The sequence below is a fragment of the Neolamprologus brichardi genome, chromosome 12, assembly GCF_056152115.1.
Source record: "Neolamprologus brichardi isolate AB-2024 chromosome 12, ASM5615211v1, whole genome shotgun sequence".
In the NCBI taxonomy this organism is placed as follows: Eukaryota; Metazoa; Chordata; class Actinopteri; order Cichliformes; family Cichlidae; genus Neolamprologus; species Neolamprologus brichardi.
Window position 1 is genome coordinate 13,740,333 of NC_142115.1, and position 18,824 is coordinate 13,759,156.

The 18,824-nt window shown below is 37.5% G+C and overlaps 1 protein-coding gene across 1 annotated transcript; it reads right to left on the bottom strand.

Moving 5' to 3' along the window:
* Positions 1–6,703: 6,703 nt before the first annotated feature.
* Positions 6,704–7,381, bottom strand: LOC148100188 (kinesin-like protein KIF1B). Its single transcript, XM_087848682.1, has 2 exons — positions 7,207–7,381; positions 6,704–6,980 (listed from the first exon to the last, which is right to left on the bottom strand). The coding sequence occupies exons 1-2, from the start codon at positions 7,296–7,298 to the stop codon at positions 6,782–6,784; spliced, it is 291 nt and encodes a 96-aa protein (XP_087704808.1). The 5' UTR covers positions 7,299–7,381; the 3' UTR covers positions 6,704–6,781.
* Between the last annotated feature and the right edge of the window lie 11,443 nt (positions 7,382–18,824).

An 18,824-nucleotide genomic window follows, 5' to 3' on the forward strand; every position in this document is an offset into this window, starting at 1 on the left:
TGCAGCATTTTGGATTAGCTGAAGGCTTTTCAGTGAGTTTTTTGGACATCCTGATAATAATGAATTGCAGTAGTCCAGCCTGGAAGTAATAAATGCATGAACTAGTTTTTCAGCGTCACTCTGAGACAGGATATTTCTAATTTTAGAGATGTTGCGCAAATGGAAGAACGCAGTCTTACATATTTGTTTAATGTGTGCGTTGAAGGACATATCCTGGTCAAAAATGACTCCAAGGTTCCTCACAGTGTTACTGGAGGCCAAGGTAATGCCATCCAGAGTAAGAATCTGGTTAGATACCATATTTCTAAGCTTTTCAGCGCCGAGTACAATGACCTCAGTTTTATCTGAGTTAAGAAGCAGAAAGTTAGCGGCCATCCAAGTCTTTATGTCCTTAAGACATTCCTGCAGTTTAACTAATTGGTGTGTGTTATCTGGCTTCATGGACAGATAGAGCTGGGTGTCATCTGCATAGCAGTGAAAATGTATGCTATGTCTTCTAATGATGCTGCCTAGGGGAAGCATGTATAATGTAAACAGAATTGGTCCGAGCACTGAACCCTGTGGAACTCCATAATTAACCTCAGTGTGTGAAGAGGACTCTCCATTTACATGCACAAATTGGAGTCTATTAGATAGATATGATACAAACCACTGCAGTGCAATACCTGTAATACCTACAGCATGTTCTAATCGCTCTAATAGGATATTATGGTCAACAGTATCGAATGCTGCACTAAGGTCAAGCGTGCAAGCGTGCAGGAGCCCATTTTTAGAGACAATCAGTCCTGTGTCATAATGTTCATTGAAGTTTATCAGGTCAGACGACCAACAGATGATAAGAAATATAATCTTACTAATTATTAGAGTTGAAAAGTACTTTGCTAAGCAAAATTCAATGAGGTTAGGCTGGAGCTTGAACGTTAACATAACAGGTTCAGTTGGTGATGCATGAAAGAAAATAATTTTCTTCTACAAATCTATTGGAGAATTCTGATTGTAAGAAATGAAAAATATTCAAAGAGTGAAACTGTTAAAAAAAAGTGAAGGTTTTTTGCAGCTGGGTGTTGCAGCCCCTTTAGAGGAAAATGTCAACTTGGTTTCATGAGGTTAAAAACAAACACTGGGATGATCCAGACACATTTATTGTTTCTTTAATCACCACAATAGTTTCAGTTTGTGCAAAAATCTCTTAAAAAGCTGTTTTGAGTGATAAGTTAGGCTTTAATGTGTTAAGCTTGCATTAGATAAGACAATGTACCACTGAACACAGGAGGGATTATTGCTGAAAATGGGTCTCTGAACACCTCTGTAGATATTCTATTAAAAATCATTCATGATTTGTGATCAGTGTTAATATTAAGCATTTATATGATTATTTTCATAAATTGCTGTGATTCAATCTGAAACCTAATTTGAGTCTATTCTGAAAACAAGACATTTCTAATTCACCTCAGACTTTTGAGCTGTAGTCTACATTGTAATGATAGTGTATGGTTATTGATTAGAGCAGATGATATGAGACTATCAGGAGAGACTGTTAAAAAGTTATGAGCTGTCTTGATGCAGAGAAAGTGGAGTTTGTCATCCTGGAGCTGCTGCCAAGATTGAATGATGCTCTGCCTCTGTGGTCAAGTTCAGACATAGGCTTTAAGCAACCATGAGCCACTGATAAGCGTGATAGATTAATAAGCATGTATAAAGTGGGCTTGTTAAACAGCTCTGATACGAGAAAGTCAATGAGCACGCAATAAAGTGGACTTGTTAGAGACAGTTTACCATCAGCCTTGATAAAGTTTAACTTCATTTGTATTGAAAGACAGACTTTAAAGAAGATTCTTATTTGAAACTGGTGATAAAATCCAGGTCAGATACAGTTACATACAAGCATAGAGTACACACTACTGCTCAAAGGTCAGAGGTCAGTTAGAAAAGTCGTTGATTTTAATAGAAAATTGGCTTTAATGTAACATCACATGACGTTTATCAGTAATGTTTCACAGCTTTTAAACAAATCCTTCATCATCCATAAGTTGTGATGGAAAAATGTCTGCAAGCGTGCAGGAGCCCATTTTTAGAGACAATCACTCCTGTGTCATAATGTTCATTGAAGTTTATCAGGTCAGACGACCAACAGATGATAAGAAATATAATCTTACTAATTATTAGAGTTGAAAAGTACTTTGCTAAGCAAAATTCAATGAGGTTAGGCTGGAGCTTGAGACGTTAACATAACAGGTTCAGTTGGTGATGCATGAAAGAAAATAATTTTCTTCTACAAATCTATTGGAGAATTCTGATTGTAAGAAATGAAAAATAATCAAAGACTGAAAGAGTTGCACACAGCAGAAATTTTGTATTCATCGTTTATCTTGGTTTTCTTCTGATTTTAGTATCTATTTGTGAGTGTAGTTTTTATTTGCACGATTTTATTCTGTTTGTATCGCATGTTTTTAGTGTGTCATTTTACGTTGTTTTAATCCACTGTGGATTAGCTGGACATGGGAAAAATTAGCTGATAGTGATCACATGTTGAGGCATGGGTGTGTCCAGAGGTGTCCTTTCAGCTGTTTAAAGGTCGTATTAAAAGGAAGCAAGCTGAGCACTGGAAGGAGAGAGGCCCTAGATTGGAAGAGGAACGCATGAAGGCCAGGTGGAAAAGAGGGAGCCGCTGCGTGATCGTGGGGGGTGCGACGCCTTGTCTGGAGACCGGTCAGCGTGATGTGGTGACCCAGTCCCGACAGCAGGAACGGCGACAGTAGGAGACAACGTGTGTGATTCACATCAGGGCAGATGTATACCACTGCCTGCATTTGTCAGTAGCGTCTCACTGTTGTTCACTGGGTGCAGCCGTGTTGGGAGAGGGTCGCCATGGCTATAAGCCAGGGCAGCTTCCGGGATGATGGTTCTGGCTCCTATTTGTTCTTACTTACAGGTGATGACGTGAGGGGGAGCCGTGGTGGTATCGAGCGACGGACTCCAATGCAGAATGCGAACTGGGCTGGGATGTGATGGGCCCAGTGGACGGATGAGACTGGGACAGGAGGCTCCTCGTCTGCCTGACACGAGGCTGGCGTGGACCCCGCTCAGCAAGAGGAATTTCTGTCCAGCTCAAGAACACACAAGGAATATTTGTCCTGGGTTGTGGGACTGGGTGGGATTTCTGTGCATGAAGAGAATTGTATTTTGACCAGTTTTAGAATAATCTTATCCAGTCTCAGTGGAAATTTTAGCATATCGAGAAAATTTCATTGTATACTTTATTTCTTAGTATCTGGTTTGTTTTATTCCTGCTGTCCACCTCGTGGAATAAACATGAATGAAACAATACTTTCCTGTCAAAAACAATATTTTAGTCAAGGCTAGCGGAAAGTTTCATATATATCATGAACACCTTTCCTCTTTGTCTCCCTATAGTTTAGTTTCATTTTCTTACCCCAACCGGTGGAGGCAGATGGCCCCTCCCTGATTCTGGTTCTGCCGAAAATGGAGTTTTTCCTTCCCACTGTTGCCAAGTTCTTGCTCATAGGGGGTCATTTGATTGTTGGGGCTTTCTCTGTATTATTGCACAACCTTTATCTTATCATATATTTCAAGTTTATATGTTGTGAATTGGCTTGATTTAAATCAAACTGAACTCATTCATTTAAAACCAAATATAACTTGTAATCGAATCTATTCAAATGTAAAGTCATCTCACTCAATTTGGACTAGCACTGAAAAATACACTGACATCCTGTTTCCCAATTAGCAGATCAGAGGTTGATGTTTTATTCATGACTCAATACTTGAATGGTTTTATCCTGTTTATAAATAAACATTTAAAAAGGACATTGCTTCATTGTCTGATTCATTCTTTGTCTGTGTCAGTCCTTAATACACACACGTATACAATAATTCTAGTTGCCACAGTCTCCGGAGATCCTATGCTCCGTTTTCTCATACTTTTCTTCACTGTTTACCTCATTTTGCCCAATAAAATGTACATTTTTGTAAACAATGACTTGTTTTGGCCTATTAAAAAAACTGTCTCCATATGAGGACGTCACCACTTTGCATTTTACAAATCAAGTAAACAAACACGGGACTGTTTATCATATAACTAACTTTTAGGTCTGTGGGATGGAAGGATGGGAGCTTTAAATGTTGTGCCTCCATAATCATTCTAGAGTCTTTACAGTGTTCAGCCCCTGCTGTGATTTGGTGCTACATACATAAACTTGAAATGAATTAATCCACCTGTTCACAGGAGATCACAGGAAGATGACACCAAACATCAGAAGATCTTATTGTGCGCCACAGTAAAAGGGTGGTTTCTTGGGATTATAGCACATAATAAACTACAGCAGAAGCTCACATAAAGCAGGAAATAGGCAGGCAGCACTTGATCTGCTAATGCACGTTTCCCACTTTTATTGTTGCCTCATTCACTAACAGTTCAATGGTGCAAGATTACCATACACAGAATTAGGATATCTGCATGACACATCTATGCTGTACAGTGAATGGATTATAACTATTACAAATACAGTAAACATATTTACATTTTAGTTCAAGCTCCATACAACATAGATATTTACAAAGTATGAAAATAAAACCGGTCTGACAAATAATAAACAGCGTTAATGACGTTTTTTTTTTTTCTTTTCTTTTGGTGAACAAATCTGAAAGGGGGCTTGGTTAACTGATATTAATTGTCAGAGGGGGAAGGTGGAAAATATCATGGCTAGTTTTGTTTGAAAGGCATCAACAGAAAAACACACACAGAAAAAAGTGATGAGGTGAAGAAAGACACAATAAGTCTGCTGTTGTTTTAGTTCTCACCAGCTACTTTGTATAGTCAAAGACCTCTGATATTGGAAAAAATAAAAATGTGTTAAAATACACCTTTATTTTGATAGAGTTCAGATGGATGTCTAGCATGACTAATGAGTAGATCGCCTCCAAAAAAACAACAGACTTCTAATTCACTCAAACCGCTTTCTAATAAAGAGGAAGCACTAATGTAACTCACCTCCTCAGTCGAGGTGCAGGGGGTTACATTTTAGGTCTCCTTTTCCTTTTTCCTCCTCTCTCTTACATTCAAACCCTCTCTTAGTTCACACTAAAATAGCAAATATTTTCATGGGGTAGTATCAGAAATAAGACCTTTGAATATGTAGTCCCTTTAACGTCTTTCCTTCTATTAAACCATTCATTCATTCTTTTTCCTTACGTCCTTCTAACCTTTTCACTGTGTTTTCTTTGCGTTTACAACAAGAGTGTAAAGTTAATAGCAGTAAATGTCAAGGCTTTCTGATTCTCAGTGAGATAAAGTGAGCTAGAGGAGCAGAGAGGGATGTGTTAAACGAGGGTTAACTACCACACTCATCCCAGAACAGACTGCATGTACAAATCAAGTTCTCTCCTTAGTTCGTTTTCATCCTCCTAGTCCTCCTCCTCATCTCCTTGTAACCCTGTTAGTGAGTCAGTATTTTACTGACTCACTAACTGACTGGCACTATCGGGGGTTTAGAGGCGGCGTATGTACACAGATTGAGGAGGATCTAAGTATGACGTGGATGACAGAGGAAATTGGGCGTGGCCCTCCTGTCAAAGTTCATTCCCACTTTGAGTTCTTGTTTCAGAGACGGTTCAGCCTGATGCAAATTCACTGCGAGAAGAAAAATACCCTATAAATCTATTAGCAGCTATAGTTTAGGTAGCAGAGCGTAAACTAACACGTCACTTGGAGATATCTGTAGATTTTTTCTTTATGGTTTCAAATGTAAGCTGGTTGATTTGGTTCATTTTTGTTTTTTGTTTGAAACTGAGCAAACCTGGTCTTCTCCTGAGGACTGCTGCAGGTATCATGCAAGCATGTTAATTTAATAAAAAACCAACAGCAAAAACCCACAAAATAGAATGAAACTCATTTCAGGAGACAAATAAAACTGATAGAGACATTTTTTTGTACAGATGATTGGCAAACCGAAAGTTTCTAAAGAGTCGTGCACACACAAGTAGATTACTACAACATGCTACTTAGTTAGGGGAGTTTGGGAATGACAACCAAGTGGAACAAAATTAGACCCAAACATTGTCATCGAAACAAAAACACAAAAAGCTGAGGGGAGGGAATAGAGAGGAGGAAAGCTAAGTTGGCAGCGGGGTTGCTGGAGGGAAGCGGGGAGGCAAAAGTTCTGTGGAACTTAAACGTTTGAGTCGCATGAAAAGAGACTTAAGCCACAAGTCTACTTACAAGAGAAAACCATCAAGAATCACAATGATTAATACGTTTTAACACTTGGTATTTTCGGTATTTTCAAAGGCTTTTCATAATGGACGGAAGCGGTGGTTTTCCCGCGTACTGCTCCGCCCGCTCAGTTCTTCCTCGCCAACTTAGATCTGTGGGGAGAGTTTTACGTTGTGAGGAGAAGGGAATGTTTTTGAAGGGTGCAGAAGCTGTACGTTTGACTGTGGTGTGAGAGGTGCGTGTGTGTCTGTGTGTGTGTACCTTATTGTTCCTGCTAGCAGAGGATTAAAGGCGTACAGCCAGTCGTTCATGTCATTCTCGTTGTTGGCCTGCAGGAGGATGCCTCCATGTTTTGTGCACACTGCAAATGTGTTGGGCGTCTGAAAAGAAAACATCACATTATATTTATGTTCATTCAAATGATAAATCCCAGTCCACTTGCCATTTCATCAATCAATGTGTCCAAAACTGGCCAACGTGCACCAAAACAATTTGAATGAATTCTCATTAAAGACAAGCGTGTTACATCCAGCCTTTCTCTATCCTGCCTCAAACCATAAGCATGGCCTGCTGGTCTTCGCTGTATTCCACCTGTGCTGTGGAGAGGTTGAGGACGCCTCGCTCCACGGGGTCCTGGTTGCTGTTGTAGATGAAGACGTAGGGCCGGCGAACAACCACAAAATGCTTCACCCATGAGTTAGAGCGAGGCTCCATGAAGCTTAGAAAACCCTTCTTGGACACAACAGATCTGAAAAGAAGTGATTTTATTCATTTATTTATTTTTTAAGAGAGCGCTTGTTTTTCTGAGGAAGAAGCAGAGTTGGTTTGTTTCCAGCTGAAATCATCCAGGCTCAGGAATTTGAATCAATCCACATCATTTCTGCTTGAACTAGAGAACATGAGTGTCGACTTACATTTGGTCTGTGAGACACATGTCTTAGTGACAGTATTTAGGTTAATATGGCATTACTCACCCTGGTCGCATTTCTTCAATATCAGGCACCAAGTTGAGGAACTCGTTCTTTGCAGCCCGCGCAAGGTAGGAGGTCTCCAGAGTGGGAACCATCTGGAAGTTTTCATAGTCTGAGCAGGAGGGACTGGAGGCTGGAGGCTCCCTATACTGGTATTCTAAACAGTACTTAGCCGAAACCCAAAGACTGCTTGGTTGAGTTAACTTCCTGAACTATCTAGAACATATGGTGGAAACCTGAAATTAAGACAGAGCAGACAAGAGGTGAGACATGACCATTACTGAATATTAAAAATAATAAATGACAGATTTAGTGATAAGTTTTATAAACTATTTACTTACCACATCAATAAACAGCATGGCAGGGCAAAATATGTTTTCTAACATGGCAACCTTTAAAAAGTGAAAGGAGACAGAAAGACAGGTGAGAAAGAATAAAACTTAACTGACTTTTTGATGGCATTTTACACAAAGTACTAGTACAGTATCTAGAAAATGTGGGAAAATACTGGCATCATGTACAGTACTTTCTTCTGAAGAAATTATGTTGGGACCCTGAAAAAAAATTACTATGTACAATAATGGATTTCTATACATTTGACATCAGATGAAAACTTTGGTTGTAAGATTCGGATAATTATTTGTTAAAAGCTAGAAATTTTAAATGAGAATAAGAAAGAAAAGTATTTCTTTGTGCCCCCCTTTCCCTTTAATGCTCTACCTGGCCCCATGGCAAAACTTTGCTAGACCCGCCCCTGCACAGTTACCAGCTGTCAGCTACATAGAAAAGGATCCTGGTGTAAGTTGTCTCTCAGAAACAGTTCATAGCTTTCCTTCAACCCATTCATGTCACCTAAAAGGTGAACCTGTTTCTCCATCACCTGTTCAGCTCTGATGATTCAGTAAGGACATCTCCTAGTTTCTTCTTCATGTTTCCCTCTCTCCAGATAACCAAACCGATATCATGACCAGCAGCTTTTACAGCTCCAACAAACATCAGCTGATACTAGAAAGTAATATTAAATAAATTCTAACAACAGCTTATCAAGTTTAAAGGCGCTGCTGCTGTTTAACCCGACCTCCACTAGTTTCCTCTTTCTGGCGCAAAGCAGGAGATAAACAAGCAAGAGAGACAGGAGAGAGGCGGCAGAAACGCCGATCAGCTGATCATTGATCAGTTTCACGAATGAAGTAGCAGCAGGAGAGGGAGGGGGGAGAATGAGAGAAGAAGAGGCACCTGACAGCGTAAAGACACAGAATAACTCCAGCTTTTTGTCTTTTTTTTATTGTAGCTGATGTACGGGACAAATCGCATTTATTTTCAGCTCAATGCGAAATGCCTCCCCTTTCCCCCATCCACCTGCTGGCCTCCACCACTTGCTAATTTTACTGAATCTGTGAAAGCTCCACCATAGCCACTACCAAACAATTGAGTTATTTTTACACGTCTGCCAGCATCTGTCCAATCCCCACCTTTCACTGTTTACACGGTTACGAAAAAAAGACAACAACAACAAAACATCGGCCCATTTAAAACGAAAAATTACCATCGGGCCACCGGCCAAATGCCCGGTATGCCCGATGGCCAGTCCAGCTATGCTGATGGGGACTGTGAGGGTTTGCAGTTAAATTCCTGCTCTTACAGGATCAGTGAGTGTCTGTTTAAAGATTATTAACATACTTTTACATCACTATGGAACACCAGCATTTCTGCAGAGGACAGAACCCCCTGCCTTAATCTACCATGATGCTCTGTGCTATGTTGTCATGGCAATATGAAGTCAAATAAATACAAATGTAGAAAAATGCACATTTAAAGGAGGACAAGAAGACAGGCAACTGGAAGAGCTTCTGAAGCAGGAAAACTTTTCTGGATTTCTCTTAATTTAACTGGAAATTTTGCTAATACAAGTCAAGGAGGAAACAAGGAGGCAGGTTGGATTATATTTGAGGACAGGACGCATGAAGGAGAAGCATGAGGAGAAAACAGCAGAGCGATGGTGCAGAGTTGGATCAAGTCGAAGAAGCAAGCATCAAAACTGTGAGTAAACATAACACACAAAGAGTGAAAAATTACTGTGCTGATTAAGGAAACATTGAATTTGGTTAGTTTGGGGTCTCGAGCTTCAGGTTTGTGGCTTCAGTTACTCTCAAAATTGAGGAAAGACAAAAAATGTTTCTTTTGAAAGGTTGTTGGAGGATTCTTACTGTAAGAAATATATGGATGTGCATCTGCTTTTATTTAAAAAAAACAGTTGAATTTTATTTAGTCACATTGGAAAGTGAAAACTGGAGGATCAGGACAATAATGTGGCCAAATTTACTGTTTCCTTAATCAGATCAATAATTTTGATCTGAACTAGAAATGTTGAAATGGGTTATTTTCTTTCTTCTCTACTGATCACTGTGTTACATGGTTAGTTACTTGTCAGTCTACATGGTTAATGGTACTTTTAAAAAATGCAGTTTATTCGGAATTTTGAAAAACAAATCCAAACCCCGAAAATCACTGTAGATCAGAGTAGCTAAGCTCTGGTTAACTGCAATTATATTACAGGAGATTAAAAATATTAGGATGATTGAAAGAAACAAAGATTGCTTTAAGGTCTGAAGATTTGACTTTCCTATTGAAAGAGATGAAAACTAATCCATGTGTGACACTGAGAAAAAACTGAAAGCTAAAAAGATCTGGAGGTCCAAATGTTGTTATAAAAATGTGCAAACTTGATTTAATGACATTAGAAAGAAAAAAGGGAATGTTTAAAAAGGTAATATATAAAAATGATTTTTATATTACTTGAAAAAATGATGTTGGTTAGTGCAGCTGTATTTGGAAAAACTGCTGGGTCACTAAGATGAGATTTAATGTGATAAACTGAGGGAAGGTAATATAATCTGCACACTCGCTATTATTGTTGTAATCCACACACCAGCAAATATTTTATCAAACATTAATCATAATTGGTGATCAATGCAAGTTTTAAGCAATTATATTTATTTGCATTCAAAACCAATTTACAAAATATAAAAAAGAATCTTGTTTTTTTTTTAAGATAAAAAGACGTTTCTAACTGACTTCAGTTAGCTGAGCTGTAGAGGAGATTGATGAGCACGCAATAAAGTGAACTTGTTAGGGAGAGATTGCAATCAACTCAAATTTTGAGGATAGACACAGATAAAAATGAGCGTTTTTTTAGACACTGATGTGTGGACCAATCACATGATTATAAACCAGGTGAAAATTGACTTCAAACTTTTGAGCTGTAGTGTAGATTGATTACAATGATAGCGTATAATTATCTATTACAGAAGAATGTATAAAAGTATGAAGACAGAGAGACACTGTTAAAAGTTATGAGCTGTCTTGATGCAGAGAAAGTGGAGTTTGTCATCCTGGAGCTGCTGCCAAGATTGAATGATGCTCTGCCTCTGTGGTCAAGTTCAGACATAGGCTTTAAGCAACCATGAGCCACTGATAAGCGTGATAGATTAATAAGCATGTATAAAGTGGACTTGTTAAACAGCTCTGATAGGAGAAAGTCAATGAGCACGCAATAAAGTGGACTTGTTAGGGACAGTTTGCCATCAGCCTTGATAAAGTTTAACTTATTTTGTATTGAAAGACAGACTTTAAAGAAGATTCTTATTTGAAACTGGTGATAAAATCCAGGTCAGATACAGTTACATACAAGCATACGGTACACACTACTGCTCAAAGGTCAGAGGTCAGTTAGAAAAGTCCCTGATTTTAATAGAAAATTGGCTTCAATGTAACATCACATGAAGTTTATCAGTAATGTTTCACAGCTTTAATCTTTTTCCTTCATCATCCATAAGTTGTGATGGAAAAATGTCTTCAAGCGTGCAGGAGCCCATTTTTAGAGACAATCACTCCTGTGTCATAATGTTCATTGAAGTTTATCAGGTCAGACGACCAACAGATGATAAGAAATATAATCTTACTAATTATTAGAGTTGAAAAGTACTTTGCTAAGCAAAATTCAATGAGGTTAGGCTGGAGCTTGAGACGTTAACATAACAGGTTCAGTTGGTGATGCATGAAAGAAAATAATTTTCTTCTACAAATCTATTGGAGAATTCTGATTGTAAGAAATGAAAAATATTCAAAGAGTGAAACTGTTAAAAAACGTGAATGTTTTGTGCAGCTGGGTGTTGCAGCCCCTTTAGAGGAAAATGGAAACTTGGTTTCATGAGGTTAAAAACAAACACTGGGATGATCCAGACACATTTATTGTTTCTTTAATCACCACAATAGTTTCAGTTTGTGCAAAAATCTTTAAAAAGCTGTTTTGAGTGATAAGTTAGGCTTTAATGTGTTAAGCTTGCATTAGATAAGACAATGTACCACTGAACACAGGAGGGATTATTGCTGAAAATGGGTCTCTGAACACCTCTGTAGATATTCTATTAAAAATCATTCATGATTTGTGATCAGTGTTAATATTAAGCATTTATATGATTATTTTCATAAATTGCTGTGATTCAATCTGAAACCAAATTTGAGTCTATTCTGAAAACAAGACATTTCTAATTCACCTCAGACTTTTGAGCTGTAGTCTACATTGTAATGATAGTGTATGGTTATTGATTAGAGCAGATGATATGAGACTATCAGGAGAGACTGTTAAAAAGTTATGAGCTGTCTTGATGCAGAGAAAGTGGAGTTTGTCATCCTGGAGCTGCTGCCAAGATTGAATGATGCTCTGCCTCTGTGGTCAAGTTCAGACATAGGCTTTAAGCAACCATGAGCCACTGATAAGCGTAATAGATTAATAAGCATGTATAAAGTGGGCTTGTTAAACAGCTCTGATAGGAGAAAGACAATGAGCACGCAATAAAGTGGACTTGTTAGGGACAGTTTACCATCAGCCTTGATAAAGTTTAACTTCATTTGTATTGAAAGACAGACTTTAAAGAAGATTCTTATTTGAAACTGGTGATAAAATCCAGGTCAGATACAGTTACATACAAGCATAGAGTACACACTACTGCTCAAAGGTCAGAGGTCAGTTAGAAAAGTCCCTGATTTTAATAGAAAATTGGCTTTAATGTAACATCACATGAGGTTTATCAGTAATGTTTCACAGCTTTAATCAAATCCTTCATCATCCATAAGTTGTGATGGAAAAATGTCTGCAAGCGTGCAGGAGCCCATTTTTAGAGACAATCACTCCTGTGACATAATGTTCATTGAAGTTTATCAGGTCAGACGACCAACAGATGATAAGAAATATAATCTTACTAATTATTAGAGTTGAAAAGTACTTTGCTAAGCAAAATTCAATGAGGTTGGGCTGGAGCTTGAGACGTTAACATAACAGGTTCAGTTGGTGATGCATGAAAGAAAATAATTTTCTTCTACAAATCTATTGGAGAATTCTGATTGTAAGAAATAAAAAATATTCAAAGAGTGTAACTTTTTAAAAAAATGAAGGTCTTGTGCAGCTGGGTGTTGCAGCCCCTTTAGAGGAAAATGGAAAGTTGGTTTCATGAGGTTAAAAACAAACACTGGGATGATCCAGACACATTTATTGTTTCTTTAATCACCACAATAGTTTCAGTTTGTGCAAAAATCTCTTAAAAAGCTGTTTTGAGTGATAAGTTAGGCTTTAATGTGTTAAGCTTGCATTAGATAAGACAATGTACCACTGAACACAGGAGGGATTATTGCTGAAAATGGGTTTCTGAACACCTCTGTAGATATTCTATTAAAAATCATTCATGATTTGTGATCAGTGTTAATATTAAGCATTTATATGATTATTTTTTAAAATTTTCTGTGATTCAATCTGAAAACAAATTTGAGTCTATTCTGAAAACAAGACATTTCTAATTCACCTCAGACTTTTGAGCTGTAATCTACATTGTAATGATAGTGTATGGTTATTGATTAAAGCAGATGATATGAGACTATCAGGAGAGACTGTTAAAAAGTTATGAGCTGTCTTGATGCAGAGAAAGTGGAGTTTGTCATCCTGGAGCTGCTGCCAAGATTGAATGATGCTCTGCCTCTGTGGTCAAGTTCAGACATAGGCTTTAAGCAACCATGAGCCACTGATAAGCGTGATAGATTAATAAGCATGTATAAAGTGGGCTTGTTAAACAGCTCTGATAGGAGAAAGTCAATGAGCACGCAATAAAGTGGACTTGTTAGGGACAGTTTACCATCAGCCTTGATAAAGTTTAACTTCATTTGTATTGAAAGACAGACTTTAAAGAAGATTCTTATTTGAAACTGGTGATAAAATCCAGGTCAGATACAGTTTCATACAAGCATACAGTACACACTACTGCTCAAAGGTCAGAGGTCACTTAGAAAAGTCCCTGATTTTAATAGAAAATTGGCTTTAATGTAACATCACATGAAGGTTATCAGTAATGTTTCACAGCTTTAATCAAATCCTTCATCATCCATAAGTTGTGATGGAAAAATGTCTGCAAGCGTGCAGGAGCCCATTTTTAGAGACAATCACTCCTGTGTCATAATGTTCATTGAAGTTTATCAGGTCAGACGACCAACAGATGATAAGAAATATAATCTTACTAATTATTAGAGTTGAAAAGTACTTTGCTAAGCAAAATTCAATGAGGTTAGGCTGGAGCTTGAGACGTTAACATAACAGGTTCAGTTGGTGATGCATGAAAGAAAATAATTTTCTTCTACAAATCTATTGGAGAATTCTGATTGTAAGAAATGAAAAATATTCAAAGAGTGAAACTGTTAAAAAAAGTGAAGGTTTTGTGCAGCTGGGTGTTGCAGCCCCTTTAGAGGAAAATGGAAACTTGGTTTCATGAGGTTAAAAACAAACATTGGGATGATCCAGACACATTTATTGTTTCTTTAATCACCACAATAGTTTCAGTTTGTGCAAAAATCTTTAAAAAGCTGTTTTGAGTGATAAGTTAGGCTTTAATGTGTTAAGCTTGCATTAGATAAGACAATGTACCACTGAACACAGGAGGGATTATTGCTGAAAATGGGTCTCTGAACACCTCTGTAGATATTCTATTAAAAATCATTCATGATTTGTGATCAGTGTTAATATTAAGCATTTATATGATTATTTTGATAAATTGCTGTGATTCAATCTGAAACCAAATTTGAGTCTATTCTGAAAACAAGAAATTTCTAATTCACCTCAGACTTTTGAGCTGTAGTCTACATTGTAATGATAGTGTATGGTTATTGATTAGAGCAGATGATATGAGACTATCAGGAGAGACTGTTAAAAAGTTATGAGCTGTCTTGATGCAGAGAAAGTGGAGTTTGTCATCCTGGAGCTGCTGCCAAGATTGAATGATGCTCTGCCTCTGTGGTCAAGTTCAGACATAGGCTTTAAGCAACCATGAGCCACTGATAAGCGTGATAGATTAATAAGCATGTATAAAGTGGGCTTGTTTAACAGCTCTGATAGGAGAAAGTCAATGAGCACGCAATAAAGTGGACTTGTTAGGGACAGTTTACCATCAGCCTTGATAAAGTTTAACTTATTTTGTATTGAAAGACAGACTTTAAAGAAGATTCTTATTTGAAACTGGTGATAAAATCCAGGTCAGATACAGTTACATACAAGCATACAGTACACACTACTGCTCAAAGGTCAGAGGTCAGTTAGAAAAGTCCCTGATTTTAATAGAAAATTGGCTTTAATGTAACATCACATGAAGTTTATCAGTAATGTTTCACAGCTTTAATCAAATCCTTCATCATCCATAAGTTGTGATGGAAAAATGTCTGCAAGCGTGCAGGAGCACATTTTTAGAGACAATCACTCCTGTGTCATAATGTTCATTGAAGTTTATCAGGTCAGACGACCAACAGATGATAAGAAATATAATCTTACTAATTATTAGAGTTGAAAAGTACTTTGCTAAGCAAAATTCAATGAGGTTAGGCTGGAGCTTGAGATGTTAACATAACAGGTTCAGTTGGTGATGCATGAAAGAAAATAATTTTCTTCTACAAATCTATTGGAGAATTCTGATTGTAAGAAATGAAAAATATTCAAAGAGTGAAACTGTTAAAAAAAGTGAAGGTTTTGTGCAGCTGGGTGTTGCAGCCCCTTTAGAGGAAAATGGAAACTTGGTTTCATGAGGTTAAAAACAAACACTGGGATGATCCAGACACATTTATTGTTTCTTTAATCACCACAATAGTTTCAGTTTGTGCAAAAATCTTTAAAAAGCTGTTTTGAGTGATAAGTTAGGCTTTAATGTGTTAAGCTTGCATTAGATAAGACAATGTACCACTGAACACAGGAGGGATTATTGCTGAAAATGGGTCTCTGAACACCTCTGTAGATATTCTATTAAAAATCATTCATGATTTGTGATCAGTGTTAATATTAAGCATTTATATGATTATTTTCATAAATTGCTGTGATTCAATCTGAAACCAAATTTGAGTCTATTCTGAAAACAAGACATTTCTACTTCACCTCAGACTTTTGAGCTGTAGTCTACATTGTAATGATAGTGTATGGTTATTGATTAGAGCAGATGATATGAGACTATCAGGAGAGACTGTTAACAAGTTATGAGCTGTCTTGATGCAGAGAAAGTGGAGTTTGTCATCCTGGAGCTGCTGCCAAGATTGAATGATGCTCTGCCTCTGTGGTCAAGTTCAGACATAGGCTTTAAGCAACCATGAGCCACTGATAAGCGTGATAGATTAATAAGCATGTATAAAGTGGGCTTGTTAAACAGCTCTGATAGGAGAAAGTCAATGAGCACGCAATAAAGTGGACTTGTTAGGGACAGTTTACCATCAGCCTTGATAAAGTTTAACTTATTTTGTATTGAAAGACAGACTTTAAAGAAGATTCTTATTTGAAACTGGTGATAAAATCCAGGTCAGATACAGTTACATACAAGCATAGAGTACACACTACTGCTCAAAGGTCAGAGGTCAGTTAGAAAAGTCCCTGATTATAATAGAAAATTGGCTTTAATGTAACATCAAATGCAGTTTATCAGTAATGTTTCACAGCTTTAATCAAATCCTTCATCATAAATAAGTTGTGATGGAAAAATGTCTGCAAGCGTGCAGGAGCCCATTTTTAGAGACAATCACTCCTGTGTCATAATGTTCATTGAAGTTTATCAGGTCAGACGACCAACAGATGATAAGAAATATAATCTTACTAATTATTAGAGTTGAAAAGTACTTTGCTAAGCAAAATTCAATGAGGTTAGGCTGGAGCTTGAGACGTTAACATAACAGGTTCAGATGGTGATGCATGAAAGAAAATAATTTTCTTCTACAAATCTATTGGAGAATTCTGATTGTAAGAAATGAAAAATATTCAAAGCGTGAAACTTTTTAAAAAAGTGAAGGTTTTGTGCAGCTGGTTGTTGCAGCCAGTTTAGAGGAAAATGGAAACTTGGTTTAATGAGGTTAAAAACAAACACTGGGATGATCCAGACACATTTATTGTTTCTTTAATCACCACAATAGTTTCAGTTTGTGCAAAAATCTTTAAAAAGCTGTTTTGAGTGATAAGTTAGGCTTTAATGTGTTAAGCTTGCATTAGATAAGACAATGTACCACTGAACACAGGAGGGATTATTGCTGAAAATGGGTCTCTGAACACCTCTGTAGATATTCTATTAAAAATCATTCATGATTTGTGATCAGTGTTAATATTAAGCATTTATATGATTATTTTCATAAATTGCTGTGATTCAATCTGAAACCAAATTTGAGTCTATTCTGAAAACAAGACATTTCTAATTCACCTCAGACTTTTGAGCTGTAGTCTACATTGTAATGATAGTGTATGGTTATTGATTAGAGCAGATGATATGAGACTATCAGGAGAGACTGTTAAAAAGTTATGAGCTGTCTTGATGCAGAGAAAGTGGAGTTTGTCATCCTGGAGCTGCTGCCAAGATTGAATGATGCTCTGCCTCTGTGGTCAAGTTCAGACATAGGCTTTAAGCAACCATGAGCCACTGATAAGCGTGATAGATTAATAAGCATGTATAAAGTGGGCTTGTTAAACAGCTCTGATAGGAGAAAGTCAATGAGCACGCAATAAAGTGGACTTGTTAGGGACAGTTTACCATCAGCCTTGATAAAGTTTAACTTCATTTGTATTGAAAGACAGACTTTAAAGAAGATTCTTATTTGAAACTTGTGATAAAATCCAGGTCAGATACAGTTACATACAAGCATACAGTACACACTACTGCTCAAAGGTCAGAGGTCAGTTAGAAAAGTCCCCGATTTTAATAGAAAATTGGCTTTAATGTAACATCACATGAAGTTTATCAGTAATGTTTCACAGCTTTAATCAAATCCTTCATCATCCATAAGTTGTGATGGAAAAATGTCTGCAAGCGTGCAGGAGCCCATTTTTAGAGACAATCACTCCTGTGTCATAATGTTCATTGAAGTTTATCAGGTCAGACGACCAACAGATGATAAGAAATATAATCTTACTAATTATTAGAGTTGAAAAGTACTTTGCTAAGCAAAATTCAATGAGGTTAAGCTGGAGCTTGAGACGTTAACATAACAGGTTCAGTTGGTGATGCATGAAAGAAAATAATTTTCTTCTACAAATCTATTGGAGAATTCTGATTGTAAGAAATGAAAAATATTCAAAGAGTGAAACTGTTAAAAAAAGTGAAGGTTTTGTGCAGCTGGGTGTTGCAGCCCCTTTAGAGGAAAATGGAAACTTGGTTTCATGAGGTTAAAAACAAACACTGGGATGATCCAGACACATTTATTGTTTCTTTAATCACCACAATAGTTTCAGTTTGTGCAAAAATCTCTTAAAAAGCTGTTTTGAGTGATAAGTTAGGCTTTAATGTGTTAAGCTTGCATTAGATAAGACAATGTACCACTGAACACAGGAGGGATTATTGCTGAAAATGGGTCTCTGAACACCTCTGTAGATATTCTATTAAAAATCATTCATGATTTGTGATCAGTGTTAATGTTACGTTCCCCTGAGGGGTCTAGGCGGTGAGGGGGAATTAACAAATAGTGTCCAGGTCAGAAAAAGGAGACAAGAAGGCATAAGGCTTAAATTAAACAGTTTTATTAAAGTTTCTATTAAAACTAACTAAAAGAGACGGACAAGCCGCTATCCCCATTTAAAAAAATAAACAAAACTCAAATGTTAGTCAATAAAGCACAAAGTAATTCAAAAAGTATACAGCTCACTAGCTGAAAACACCACAAAACACTCAGCTCACTAGCTGTAACCACACTAATGGCACTCTGGCCCAGAGCTCACCTTTCCCTGGGCTTAAATACTTTTAATTACTGACGAGAGTCAGCTGTACAAAAGGGAAAGGTGGCACGTAAGGCAGGAGAGATGGTCGGACACGCCCACACAGACAACTTCAGGAGGCGGCCCTGCTAGGGCCGTAACACCCCCTCCCATAAATACAAACCCGTGGTTTGTCACATGATTATGATAACCAAAACAACTAATCAAGTCCGCAGGCTTTCCACCTACCTAACCCAATAGCAACGGTTAGGCATTGCCTGCTGAAGCTGCCAACCCCATCTCAATGGGTTCAAAATGCTTACTGAAGGTGGCCGCAGACCCTCAAAACAATGTCTCATGTGATAGCCAGGGCTTTTTT